The sequence below is a fragment of the Notamacropus eugenii genome, chromosome 1 (genome assembly GCF_028372415.1).
Source record: "Notamacropus eugenii isolate mMacEug1 chromosome 1, mMacEug1.pri_v2, whole genome shotgun sequence".
Lineage (NCBI taxonomy): Eukaryota > Metazoa > Chordata > Mammalia > Diprotodontia > Macropodidae > Notamacropus > Notamacropus eugenii.
Window position 1 is genome coordinate 63,589,627 of NC_092872.1, and position 13,973 is coordinate 63,603,599.

The following is a 13,973-nucleotide window of genomic DNA, read 5'->3' on the forward strand; positions in this document are numbered from 1 at the left end:
ATGTATAACCTATATCGAACTGCTTGCCTTCAGGGCAGAGGAGAGGAAGAGAAAGAATTTGGAACTCAAAATTTTAAAAATGAATGTTGAAAATTGTTTTTACGTGAAACTGGGAAAAAACAAAAAGAAAATACTTTCAAAAAAAAGGAAAAATTGATGAGCAGGCAGATTTCAGGAAAACGTGGAAAGACTTGCATGAACTGATGCTTCAGGATGTGAGCAGGACCAGGAGAATACTGTACACAGCAGCAGCGTGTGTTGATTAACTTAGATAGACTTAGCTTTTCTCAGCAATATGGTGATCCAGGACAGTTCCAAAAGACTTGTGATGGAAAATGTTAACCACATCCAGAGAAAACTAGGGAGTCTGAATGCAGGTTGAAGCATACTGTTTTCACTTTTTTGGTTTTTTTCTTGTATTTTTTCCCTTTTGTTATTTTTCTTTCACAGCATGACTAATATGGAAATATGTTTAGCGTGATTGTACATGTATAACCTGTATCAGATGCTTGCTATCTTGGGAATGGGGAGATGGAGAAAAATTTGGAACTCAAAATTTTACAAAAATGAATGTTGAAAACTATCTTTATAAGTAACTGGAAAAAAATTACTATTAAGAAAAAAAAATCTACTTCCTTAGAATGAAATCTTTAAACATCTCTAGCAACAAATTGTTCTCCTTGCTTCAAGTAAGCCCATGGTCCTAAAATGGTCTTTCCCTAAAAATACACAAAGCAATTAAAAACAGTTTGGCTCTCTGTGCATTAATTGATCTCTATGCAAGAAGTAAATGTATAGTGCCTTTATGATAATGAATTTTTCAATTTTCAGTGAAGTTTTTTTTTAATAGCTTGTGTATCAACTCAGGCAAAAGCAATCTGGTTAAATGTGAGGCACACATAATTTATTAATGCCTTACTGGGTAAAAATAGACAAGTTTTACCATCATTGCAAAATTTGCTGTACTCAAATAAGTTATCTGGAAAAACCACATAATTCTTTGACCACATAATTTGTTGGATTTTTTTCATCGGCTATGTCTGGCCTTATGCCATGTCTTAGTTTGAAGTGCCAGTGTCACCCTTCAGAAAATAGACACGGCTTATCTGACTATTCATAAAATATTTTAGTTTTTCAGTGAATATTGGACTAGAAGCAGGTGTGCCTTCAGATTTTTTTCTTTGAAAACCACTCATGTACACATTGGTTTAAGTTCGATAATTTAGTTTAGTAGTTATATGGCACAACTCTATATTTAGGTGACTTAGAATCTGCAAAGAAAATTTTAGCAAGCTGTGTATTTTAAGCCATGGGAATTCACAGTATTTTTGCTATCACAACCTTTTCTCTTGCTTCCCTTTTTCTGAATCACATACAGGTGTCCATTTTATATTTTAAGATTATTGCACTTAGATAGACTTAGTACTTCACTGCAGTGCAAGAACTTAAAAAATTCCCACTGGTCTGTTGAGGCAAAATGGCTTCCACATCCAGAGAAAGAACTATGGAATCTGCTTCATTCTGTGATCAGACCATTTTCTTTTGTGTTATGTTTTGTTTTGTTTTATGATTTCTCCCATTCATTTTAATTCTTCTATGCAACATGACTAAGGTGAAAATATATTTAATAGGAATGTATGTGTAGAATGTATATAAAATTGTATGCCGTCTCAGGAAGGGAATCGGGAGGTAGAGGGAAAGGAGGAAGAGGGCAGGGAAAAAAAATCTAAGATATATGGAAGTGATTGTAGAACACTGAAAACAAATAAAATAATTTTAAAAAGATTAATGTACTTATATACTTCTCTGCTTTATCTTTGACTTAATACAAATTGAATCTTATAGTATTGTTCCTGTGATGTAACCAGCTTCTTTTTACTGTTTGCTTTTTTATACGATTATAGAATAAAATTTTCTACTGTATTTTCACTTAGTGTATTCTGTCCCCATTCCCCTATTATAAAAAGGTATTTGTTGGTATGTTTTCTGCAAGGAAGGTGATGTCTTCAGGGTTTTTTAGGAGTGTAGCATAGGTGCCTTTTCAGTAATTCCCACCTTCCAAATACACATTCAGAGTAGAAGTGTCCCATGCCATCAGGGGTTACTGTATTGAGATACCGATGGTTGTGCGCAAAGCCAGAAGACATAAAATTTCATTTCATATTCTTCTAGTGTTAGAGTTGCTTGTTGCCTTCATTCATTTTAACTTATAATCTCTGTTCTCGTTGCTCCTGATGGCAGCTGTCTTCTTTTTTCTCTCGTTTCTTTTCCTATGCTTCTTGTGTTTCTATTTTTAAAAAAAATGGTTGTTGATAGATACCACCAGTTACCACATAGCACTACTGTACTCCTGAGTCAATGAATTGACCTGCTTTGGGAGGCAGTTTGTCATAGTGGCTAGAATATTAGACATGGAGATGCTTACTGACTGTGTGGTCCTGGACAAGTCATTTAATCTCTCTCTTCATTGGTAAAATGAGTGTAATAAAAGCATCCACCTTACAGGATTATTGGAGAAACAAATGAGATGATATGTGTAAAATGCTTAAAATGCTGTATAAATAAGATTTATTAAATATTATTATGACTCATTGAATATAATCTTCCATTTTAAGAGTCTTCTTAGTGTTGTTCCATTATTATTAGATGTTCAGGGTCTGATACTTCATTGCCAAAGAAGTAGTTGGGGTTTTGTTTGTTTACTTTTACAGAAACACACCACTTCTAAGTATATACTAGTTATGGAAGCCTGATGGATCAAGAAAGACTTTTAGTAGTTGACCTCTAGGCAGTCAGGGTTTTTTCTACATACAGAATATTTTATTTTTCATAACCAGAGACCATTTTATGGGAGGGGACATGCATTGTTCCAGGTTATCTAGATGATATTTTTTATTGCTCTTTTTCTCTTCTCCACTCAGAATGAGCAGCCTGCTTTGCCCTGGGATGACCATAGACCCCAAGTTAGCTGGAGAGGGGATGGGCAGTTTTTTGCTGTGAGTGCTGTTTGCCCAGAGACAGGTATGGAGATGAACTGCTTCCATAAGTATTCTTTTTAAAATTTAATTTTATTAGTAAGTTCAAGAAATTGTCTCTCATTTCATTTTGGGATAGTTTTTTCTAATTATAAACTTCAGGGATACATTTATAAATGGTTAAAAATAATTATAGAATCTAATTGATGAAAGGAGAATCAAGAGGTCATTTGGTCCAAAGTCTTAAGGAAGGACTCCTTCAGTACCTTTCATTTTGATCATCTAAATTCTCTTTGTTTCCAGTGTTAGAAGCTTACTACTTTTCAAGACAGCCTGTTCTATTTTTAGGCATCTCTGATTATTAGAGAATACTTCCTAAAGAATGAAGCCAAAACCTTTCCTCTATATTCTATCCATTGGACCTAGTTCTTCTCTCAAGTGTCTGATTTTTGTGCTATATGATCTTCCTTAATAATCACTTCTCGCCCAATGCTTCTCTATCCCAGGTTAAAGAATGATTGATTCATTCAACAGTTATTTATTAAGCAGCTATTCTATATAAAACACTCCTTGGCACTGTGAAGGATGCACAGATGAATAACAAAACACTCATGCTCTCAAGAATTTTCCTTCAGCTGTATCTTGCATGACATGGTTTCAAGGCTGCCCTCCCTGTTTATTATTTTGGCAGACACCCTCATAAAGTATGGTGACTCAGAAAAGTAGGTACTTTTCTCCCTAGCTCCCTGGCTTATTTCCCTTAAGAATTTCCTACTTAATAAAAGTAGATTTCAATTTCTCGATAACTTCATATTCGAAACTTGTTTCTCTGTCTTCCTGGAGTGTTTGTCCTCATGTCATCATCCTTTTCAAGAGATACAATTCTTAGATGGATTTTGCTGTTTTTAGCTTAGTTTTTCTTTTGAATACAAAACTTGAACCAGTCCCATTGAAAAACAGAAGTGATCCAACATGGGATAGACTCTAAATTCTAACAGGCTTAAGGATCTAGCAGAAAACTGTGAATCTATTTATGTGTAAACTTACATATGGCAGTTAATCTTGGACTATTAATTTATGAAGGAATTCATCAAAAAATTGTTGAATTGACAGTAATTTATAGCTTACCTTCCTTTCCTTGGTTCTCCCCTGCCCCCCATTCCCTTCTTCTTTAAATATTGGTTCACTCTTTTTCAAACCATTTACTCTAGGGGCTCGCAAAATTAGAGTATGGAACAGAGAGCTGGTTTTACAGTCAACCAGTGAGCCTGTTGCCGGACTAGGACAAGCACTGGCATGGAAGTAAGTGGTAAAATATGTTGCTTTGTTTGTTAGCTCATGGTTACTTCAAAACCTTGACATTTCTTTTTCTGGGCTCTATTAAATTTACGTAGAATTGCCATGTCGAATTGCAGTGCTGCTAGACTTTTATATGTTCGTTGTAGTTTATCTTTGATAAGGTCCGACCTCAGTGCTATTTGTAGATTTCATTTGGGTACAGGTCAAAGGCTTGCTTTTGATTTTCAGTTCTCCATCAGTAATGAGTCTTGAAAAAAGATATTTTTTTTTTTTGCTATTTCATCTCTTTGTATACTTTAATCTCTTTTATGTAAGTTCTCCAAACAGTCTACTTCTTGGTCATGAAATAGCTCCTTAGAAGTACCATCAATTGATGTTGTTTCAGGTGTTCAGAAGTCTCAGTGAAGTTTTAAGCATTTGTGTTTTATGTGAAGTACTTTGTAAACCTTAAAAAGTTATATACATGTTAACTTATTATACCCATAATATGGTAACATTTGGGCTTACAACTATCCAAAATTTGTTTCTGCTACCTTGTTTCTTAGATGACAATAGAAGGAGCAACATATATTCTAGTCACTTTACTTCGGAGATGTCAAACAAGTGACCACAGTGTGGTCTAGAACAGATTGAAATGTAACCGAGAAACATTTAAGAAAATAAATAAAAATACAGTAGAATAAAGATAATTTTATGTATTTTTCTAATGTAGCCCACACACAACTTTATGTTTGGTTAATGGCCTTCATTTCTATTTGTGTTTGACACTACTATTTAACCTCATTCTGTAAAGCAGACTTAAGTAGAGAATTGAACCATCATCTGTAAAAGACTTATTTTTAAGCTGTGTAGTTTTGGTCATACTCTTATCACAGGATATAGAATTGTGCAATTCTGTTTTGTTTTATGCCATATAAACCTTTCACAGGAAGTGAATGAGAATATTTCATAAAACAGCAGAGTGGATTAAAAATCATTGATTGTGTTTTGATTACATAAAATTGAAAAGCTTTGACATGAATAAAATTAATGCAACTATGATTCTTCTCCACTGAGAAGAAAATCTTTGTATCATTTATCTTTGATAAGAGTTAAAAATCCAAAATTTGTAGGAGCTAACGGGAATATATAAGACCCAAATGTAGAAATGGCCAAAAGATACCAGCGTACAGTTTTCAAAGGAAGACTTGCAGTCTATTAACAGCCATAGAAAAGGATGTTCCACATTACTAATAGTAAGAGAAATGCAAAAGAAGACAAGTTTATTTCAGGTGAGGTTTATTTCACAACCAATAATAACAGCTGATGGGAGACAAGAAACACATTGATATACTGACATATATACTGTTAGGACCACAGAACAAGTAGCTTTGAATTGGACCAGCCATTCTGGAAAGCAGTTTTGAATTCTTCAGATAAAACTAAAACATCTATACAGCCTTCAGTTACTTGATTTTATCATATTGAAAGGAAAAGCAAGTAGTTTATAATAAGAGATTCACAATTTTATGTACAATCCTCTTTTTCTACTAATGTATATGGAAATTCTTATAGGAAGGAGCAATTGAAACAAGGAAAATTCTGAGTTGATTATTTTAAGGACTTGTAGGAAATCCTAAGGAATGAATGTAACTTCCACTTATTTGGAAATCTAGTGAGTGTATGATTTAAAAGAGTGATAAATAATGGTTGTGAAAGACAGAATATTTTGAACCCATGACTAAAAAAACAAAATCATTTAACATGGGGGTTTTATAGAAATTTTAAAATTTCAAACATTAATATCATTTACTTTCACTCCACTGATCTCTGAAATAGTACCCTCTCTTTTAACAAAGTACAATAAAGAAAAAAACTTAATTGACCATGTCTAATGAAGGATGCCACATTCCATACCTGTAGTTGGTTGTCCCTCTGCCAAGAAGAGAAAGGCATGCCTTACACTCCATCCTCTGAAGTTGTGATGGTTTACTGCATCGATAAGAGTTATGATGTCATTTAATGTTGTTTTCCCCTTTTTTTTTTTTTTTTTTGAGGCTTTGAATGTAGAAGCCTTGACTTTTATATCTTCCTCTGATGGTATACCTTGTTCTCATCTGAAAGGGTGGAAGAAAACACCTTTTTACCAAGAAAGTAACCTTATTTTTTTCCCCTTTTTTGGGTCTTTTCCCAGCCAGTTACTTGATTTTTGAGTCCTTTGTAAAGTGGAGGGTATACTCTAGGGACTTATAAGTTCTCAGTTCCTCCAAGGTGGCACAATCAAGGGCAAACTCTTCTCCTGACCTTCTCTGGTCTGGCAGCAACCACAAGCACTCTTTTTCTGTCCAGGATCTACAAGTAGGATTCCCTCTCCAGAGCCTCCACTAGCTCCACCACACCAGGGCTCCTCCTCACCCCAGCACTGAGACCCGTATCAGCCACTAGATTCCACCAGGGTCTTTAGGCTGAAGATTCTAAAAGTGGATGCTGCTGCTGTGGGGTTGGGACTGGGGTCAGACCACTCTCCAGTCTCACCCAGGTGAAAGAGCTTTCTCACTGACCTTTGCAGCTGTCTTTGGTATTTGTGGGTTGATAAATCTGGGAACTGCAGCTGCTACTGGTGATTCTGTACCCTGAAACTTGTTCCAGTCCCGTCCTTGTCATGGGGCCAAGGCTGGGCTGCACTCTTGTCTGAGCCTAGAGCAGTAGACCTTTCCTGTCAGCCTTCCAGGCTATCTTGGGCTGGAAATCTCTTTCACTTTGTTGTTTTATATTTTCTGCTGCTCTAGAATTCATTTAGAGTAATTTTTTACAGGTATTTATAGGTTATGGGGAGAGAGCTAGAACAGGTCGTCTTTCTACTCCACCATCTTTGCTCCGTTCACTCCCTTTTTGTTCTTATTGTGTAAATCATTATTCTAGTTCTGCTTATTTTGCTCTTGATCTGAAACCTTTACTCTCTCTGAATTCTTTACCTTTGGGATTTCTTACAGTGAAACAGGATTTCATTATATTCATATACTACAATTTGTTCAGTAGTTCCCCAATAAGTGGGTACCTTTTTTACTTCGATTTTCTTTGCTGTTGAAAAGAAAAATCTGTTGGTCTTATTGTAATACTCTTTTGGTTTGCTTTAAGGCCTTCTGGTAGTTTGATTGCATCTACACAGAATAAACCTAACCAACATGATGTTGTGTTTTTTGAAAAAAATGGACTTCTTCATGGAGATTTTATACTTCCTTTCCAGAATGGTCAGGTAAAGGTAAGTAAGAAGGTACATGATGAATCAATATTGAGCCTACCATGTTAAGCAAACTTTCTATAACTGTAGGAAAACTGTGTGATTGTTGTTTTTGGTATAAAAGGAAAAGTCTTATTAACTGATGTTATTAATTATTAATTTAAAACATGAATTCTTAATAAGGAAGATAAGTCAGTTATAGCTGGCATTTCATTCAGCAACCATTTATTAATATTAATTATGTTCTTTACGTAATGCACTACATGATTCTTTTCTTAAAAAAAAGAGAAATGGTTTTTACAATGTAAAGTTGAAAAACAAGATGTATATACCCTGTTGTGTTGAGAAGGATAAGTTTAATTTTTGATTTTTTTAATGGATCTGATAGCATGATTTGGTAGACAGAGTTGCTTTTGGAATTCATTTGTTGATTTTTCAGAATCCTTTCCCTTGAATATTGTGAACTCTTTCTCATAGAAAGAATCATGCTTGTATCTGATAGAGTGACTGCTTAGCAAGTATAACTACTCTTTTGGCAATTACATACATTTCTTTATCTCAGGACTTAGTTGCCTTTGTACTGACTGTTTGCTATACCTGGAGCTAGTCAGGTCAATAAGGATTTAGTTAAGGCCTACTATGTGCCAGTGACTGAGCCTAAGAATGCACTTCCTCCTTAAAATTTCTCTCCATGTGGCAAAGCTCAAGTACTATTTTCATCATAAACCCTTTCTTGATCCCCCCTAACACCTAGGGCCCCCCTTCTTTCCAGACTACTTTGTACCTATTTTGTACATATTTGTATTTATTTTTGTGCTGTATATATTCACATAGGTAATTGTTGTCTCCCCTATTCAAATGCAAGCCCCTTACAGTAAGGCTTGCTTTTATTCCTTGTACTTCAGTTCATGACACTTTTGTTGTTCTGCTGTGTCTAACACTTTGTGACCCTGTAGACCAAAGGTCCATGAGGTTTTCTTGGCAAAGATACTGGAATGGTTTGCGATTTCTTTCTCCAGTTGTATGCAAGCAGGGATTAAATAGTTTGTCCAAGATCACACAGCTAGTGAGTGTCTGAGGTCACATTTGAACTCTGGTCTTTCTGACTCCAGGCCTAGGGCTCTACCCACTGTGCCACTTGGCTGTTCTACCTGCCACATGGTACATGCTTAATGAATGCTTGCTAACTGGCTAAAAATATAGACTTTATAAATAAGCAGGTGGTTAGTAGGTTAGTTAACTTGCCTTGAGAACTAATCTTAGGTTGGACTTGTTCAAAACTGTTAGGTTCAAGCAAACTTGAAGAGTTTAGCTTGTGGAGTACATGGGACTCTATGTGGGATGCAGTCCCTTATTCTGAAGCTCTGAGTTCTATACTTAAAAAAAAGAGAGTTGCATACAGACATTTTCTCTGAACTCTTCAACACAGTTTGTTTACTATTTCTAGCAGTTCAGATACAGTTTTGAAAAACATCTATTAATATGTAATCTTATTCTCTTCTTTGTATATAGGAATGTTCATTGATATTTACCAAGTTTATAACTTTTTTTTTAAAAAAACACTTTATCTCCATCTCCACCATCAGTGCCTATTGTTAAAAAAAGATGATTCTTATTGAACACAGGCATTGAATAAATGCCAGATTGAATATGTTTGTTTGAATTGATTTTTTTTCCTTTTTGCATGTTAATGGTTTTATTACTCAGGCAGAGAGAGATGGATTATTGAAATGTGATCTGTACTTTCTTTCATTATCACCCTCAAGTTTCTCTGAAATAAAACTCTATTGAAAGTGAATGAATGGCATTGGACAGTCTGGGTAGAGAGAGAAATCTGTTGTGTTTTATTGTTAATTTTACAACATAATCACCTCATTGCCAAAGCTAATCACCAGTTGAAATCAGATACCACCTTTGAAAGCAGATTAGTCACCACTGTGGTATTAGTTGGGATCTTGTCAGCTAAACAACTGATGAGGTTCTTGGTGTGCTTGACTTATACAAAGGAGCAGAAACATTTCCAGTATCAGTGAGTCTTTTGGCTTTTGGAAACTTGAGTGAAAAGTCAGTAACAGTTAGAGTACAGTAACAGAATCTTTCTTACCAGGTAAATGAGCTACTATGGAATTCAGATTCTACAGTCCTTGCACTTTGGCTTGAAGACCTTAACTTTGAAGAGAATGCAGGTCCAGCATCCTATGGTAAGAGTATGGATAAAAATATTAGGATGGTAGAAAGGGCAGGAGATCTCTTTTTTCTTCCAGGACTTCGCAGTGCCCCTCATTTCTTCTACCATTTACTTATTTTGTTTGTTTTTAATAATTATGCACAACCAGGTATACAGACAGTTCTTGCTTTACATAAGTGGACTGATCTGCAGACCTCTAAAGCAATTTTTACGTAAAAAGAATTTGCTCATGGATATGGGGAGGGGAGGGATGTAGGAAGGCAGGAAAGGAGCTGAGTCGGTGGTGGGTGGGGACTAGGACATGATTCAGTGACACAAGGCAGACATGTGGGGGCCAAACATAGACACAGATAGGAGAGGACAGGCAATGCTTGAGCACTGATGAACAGAAGACAGACAAATGACAGGTGGATCTGGGGGGACAGAGGTCTCAGGCTTGCCCCCAATCTGGCAACTGGGGGGGGGGGGCTCTTCCTTTACATTTTCAGCTTTCACTTGGAGGTTTTGGGGGATTTTTTGTTGGTTTGTTTTGGTTTTTTGGTAGTAGGAGGCTGTGGAGTGCCAGGCTGAGGGCAAGAGAGGAGTTAGCATGGCATGGTGCAGTAAAGTTAACATAGGATCTTTTTGGCTTGTGGATTTCTTTCAGAATTCTTTACATAAAGTTGAATTTGCATAATGTGAATTTATGTAAAACAAGAACTGTCCATATAGGGAACTGAGTCAAATATGTAAGAAGAAGAACAATTGATGAATGGTCAAAGGATATGAATGGATAGTTTTCAGAAGATGGCATTAAAGCTGTCACTGAGCTATAATTAGCCATATGAAAAAAAATGCCCTTAAGTTACTAATAACTAGAGAAGTACAAATTAAAATAGCTCTGAATTACCACCACATACCCAGTAGATTGTTTATTATAATAAAAAAGGAAAATAACAAATGCTAAAGGGTATGGGGGAAAATAGACACTACATTTTTGTAAATTGAGCATTGATTTATAATTAAAACTTGCATGCTTTTGTGGTTTTAATTGAAAATACAGTTGTTAAAAGTGAAAATTGCAAGAATTCTCTGTCAAAAAATTTGATATGCTTATAGTAAACAGTCTAGTAAAATTAACTGTTTATTACATCTCACTATAAAAGTTTAACTTTTAAATTTATTAGTTTATTAATATTATTTACTATTCAAATTGGGGAGGGGAAACTTCACTTTTTATACCAAACAAGGCCAAAATAATAACCATTTCAATCAAATTTCCTTTCATTGAAGAAAATATGACTTCCTCTAGAGGGTTATTGCATCCTGAGACATATTATGGGTAGAGCTGTTTGAGGAAGCTCAGTGTGAACACCCATCAAAATAGAAACTGCTATCTAGAAAAAGCTGGTTTTATTGCTAAATGGAGAGACTACAGCAGTAATAGGAATTTCTGACCTGTATTTTTTTAAAAATCATTGATGTGGAGTGTTAAATTTTGTATAATGAATATTTAGCTCTTTTATTGACATGATTAAGTGCTGCTTTTCCATTCTAACATCTAAGTGGAATCAGAATACAGATTGTAAGGGTGCACATGTTAAGTTTAAGTTTAATTTTCCTTTTGTAATTTTGTTGAAACTTACTAGATAGAAGCTGCTAAACTAAAACTGACATTTCAAAATTGTGTTTTCCTAATTTTTGGAAAACTGTATTTTATTTCTCCTATATCCATCAATAAAATACACTACTTTCAATTAAAAAAAAGAAAATAGACACACTGATACATTGTTGGTGGAGCTGTGAAGTAGTGCAATCATTCTAGAAAGCGATCTGGAACTATGCCCTAAAAGCTATTATACTCTGTGTGCCCTTTGACTCAGTGATACTGCTACTAAATCAGTACCCCAAAGAGATCACAGAAAGGAAAAGTACCCATATGTACAAAAATAATTACAGTAACTTTTTGTATATGTGTGGTGACAGAGAATTGGAAACTGAGGGGATGGCCATCAATTGGGGAGTGATTGATCAAGTTACTGTGTATGAATGAGATGAAATATTACATTATTGTAAGAAACGATGAAGAGAATGGTTTCAGAAAAACCTGGGAAAATTTGTTTGAACAGAAGCAAATTAAAATGAGCAGAACTAGGAGAACAGTGTAACAGCTATAATGTAAGAATAATCAGTTTTGAAAGACTTATTATCTGATCAACACTGTGACCAACCATTGTTCCAAGGCATTCGTGATGAAGCACCTATCCATCTCCAGATAGAGAGGTGATGGATTGAGGGCAGACTGAAGCCTTCCTCCCTCTCTTTTTTCATCCTCCCTCCCTCCTTTCCTTTCTTCCTCCCACCTTCACTCCCTTCTTCCTTCTTTCCTTCCTTCTTTTTTCATGATTACATATTTGTAATGGGTTTTATTTTTCTTGTCATTTCAGTTGAGAGGAGAGGGAGAGAATATGGAACCAAAAATAATTGAAAATAAAGATAAATGAATGCTTATTCCCACCACCACTTCCCTTTCCTAAGGTCACACAGCTGTATGTTGTCAGATACAGGAGCTGAGTGAGCCCAGGTCTTATAGCTTTGAGGCTGGCTTTTTCTCTACTATTCCAGACTGTCCCTTGTTCATTAACATGGTTCAACATGGTGATATTTAACAATTTGATATATAATTTTTTCCTGAAAAGATTCTTGTTGCTAATCTAAGTTTCTTAGCCAGCAGAGTACAGCATATGACCAAAGGACTGGTATCTTGGCAATGTACCTTAATTTCAGGCCAAGTACCTAGAATAAAAACCTCTTTGGTGTTGAACTTGCAGATCTAAATATATAATGATACCCCTAAGTTCACCATTATATCAAGGGTGGCATTTTTTGTTAGTTATTTTTAAGAGCCATTTGCAGAACTTTGCCAAGATGGCTTCTGTAACACTTAATCTGTGAATAACCCCTCCAGGAAAGAGCATGTTCTTGCCTTAGGATTATTTGTTTCTCTGAATCCCTATTACCATGAAATTCAGATCCAGGATAAAAATAAGTATCTCTGTGATTCCCCTTATTGGTACCTGACATTTTCCTTCCATAGGAACCAGTCTTTTAAAGAAGTTATCTCTTGTTTCCCTTTCCCCCTAGCTGAACCCTCCCTTTTAACAACAAAAACAAAAAAAAGTTAAGCCAAACTCTTAGCACTGTGACTCTTGACTGTATTCTATCCTAGTTGTTAGCTCCTTGCTTTTTCAGGTCAGATGGCTAAAGAGCTGTCACTACCTACCCTTTCACACTCTTTCAGATAATAGGGAGTTTAGTCTTTCTAGTTAAGTCTGTTTAGATAATAATATCCCTGTTATTTTCTCCCATAGTTCAGCTGTGGACAGTTGGAAACTATCACTGGTACCTTAAACAAAATCTGCACTTCAGTAATTGCAAAAAGAGCAAGGTTGTGTCTCTGACTTGGGACCCAGTGACTCCATACAGATTACATGTCCTCTGTCAAGGATGGCATTACCTCTGTTATGACTGGCACTGGAGTACTGACCGGAGTGCAGGAGAGACTGCATGTGACCTAGCAAGTGTGGCTGTCATTGATGGAGGTAAGTCTAATCAGGAAGAGCCTACATGCAGACAATTCTACATAAGAGTAAGTTGGAGATCATCTCAAAGGGAATGCCCTAGTCAAAGGAGGTCTGGGAAAAGCTTCTTGCAAAGTCTGTCATGACTTGAGCTGAAAGAAACTAGTCTGATTCTTTGTGATCCCTGTTTTCTTACATGTTTCCTTTATCAAGAGCCATCTCTTTCCTAATCTTTTCTAGAGTAGAATTCTCAAACACATTGGGTTGTCAGAACCAGTAATTGGGAAATATTTAATAAAATAGAACATATATAATACTAATAGGTGATTTTAAAAGTTCAGTATGGCAGTTTTTGGCAGACTAGGTATAGACTAATATCTTACATCATTTACCAAGATAAAGTCAGAATGGATACATGACCTAGCTATAAAGGGAGATAGCACAAGTAAATTAGAAGAATGTGGAACATATCAGACTTAAGGATAAGAGAAGAATTTATGAATAAACAAGAGATAGAGAGCATTGTGAGTGTGTGTAAAATGGCTAATTTTGGTTACATTAAATTAAAAAGGGTTTGTATAAATAAAAATAGTGTAGCCAAGATTAGAGGGAAAGCAGAAAATTGAAGGGGAATTTATAGACAGTTTCTCAGATAAAGGTCTCATATCTCAAATATATAAAGAAATTTCTCAAATTTTTAAGAATATGAATCATTCCCCAGTTGATAAATG

The 13,973-nt window shown here is 35.5% G+C and overlaps 1 protein-coding gene across 2 annotated transcripts in view; it reads left to right on the forward strand.

The window, feature by feature from the left end:
- Nucleotides 1-13,973, forward strand: part of ELP1 (elongator acetyltransferase complex subunit 1) — a 76,136-nt gene that overhangs the window by 17,474 nt on the left and 44,689 nt on the right. For both annotated transcript variants that reach the window (XM_072604403.1, XM_072604413.1), the window contains exons 7-11: nucleotides 2,922-3,021; nucleotides 4,187-4,277; nucleotides 7,392-7,515; nucleotides 9,602-9,695; nucleotides 13,033-13,263. In XM_072604403.1, the coding sequence (XP_072460504.1) occupies nucleotides 2,922-3,021; nucleotides 4,187-4,277; nucleotides 7,392-7,515; nucleotides 9,602-9,695; nucleotides 13,033-13,263 (640 nt within the window). The remainder of the gene's footprint in view (nucleotides 1-2,921; nucleotides 3,022-4,186; nucleotides 4,278-7,391; nucleotides 7,516-9,601; nucleotides 9,696-13,032; nucleotides 13,264-13,973) is intronic.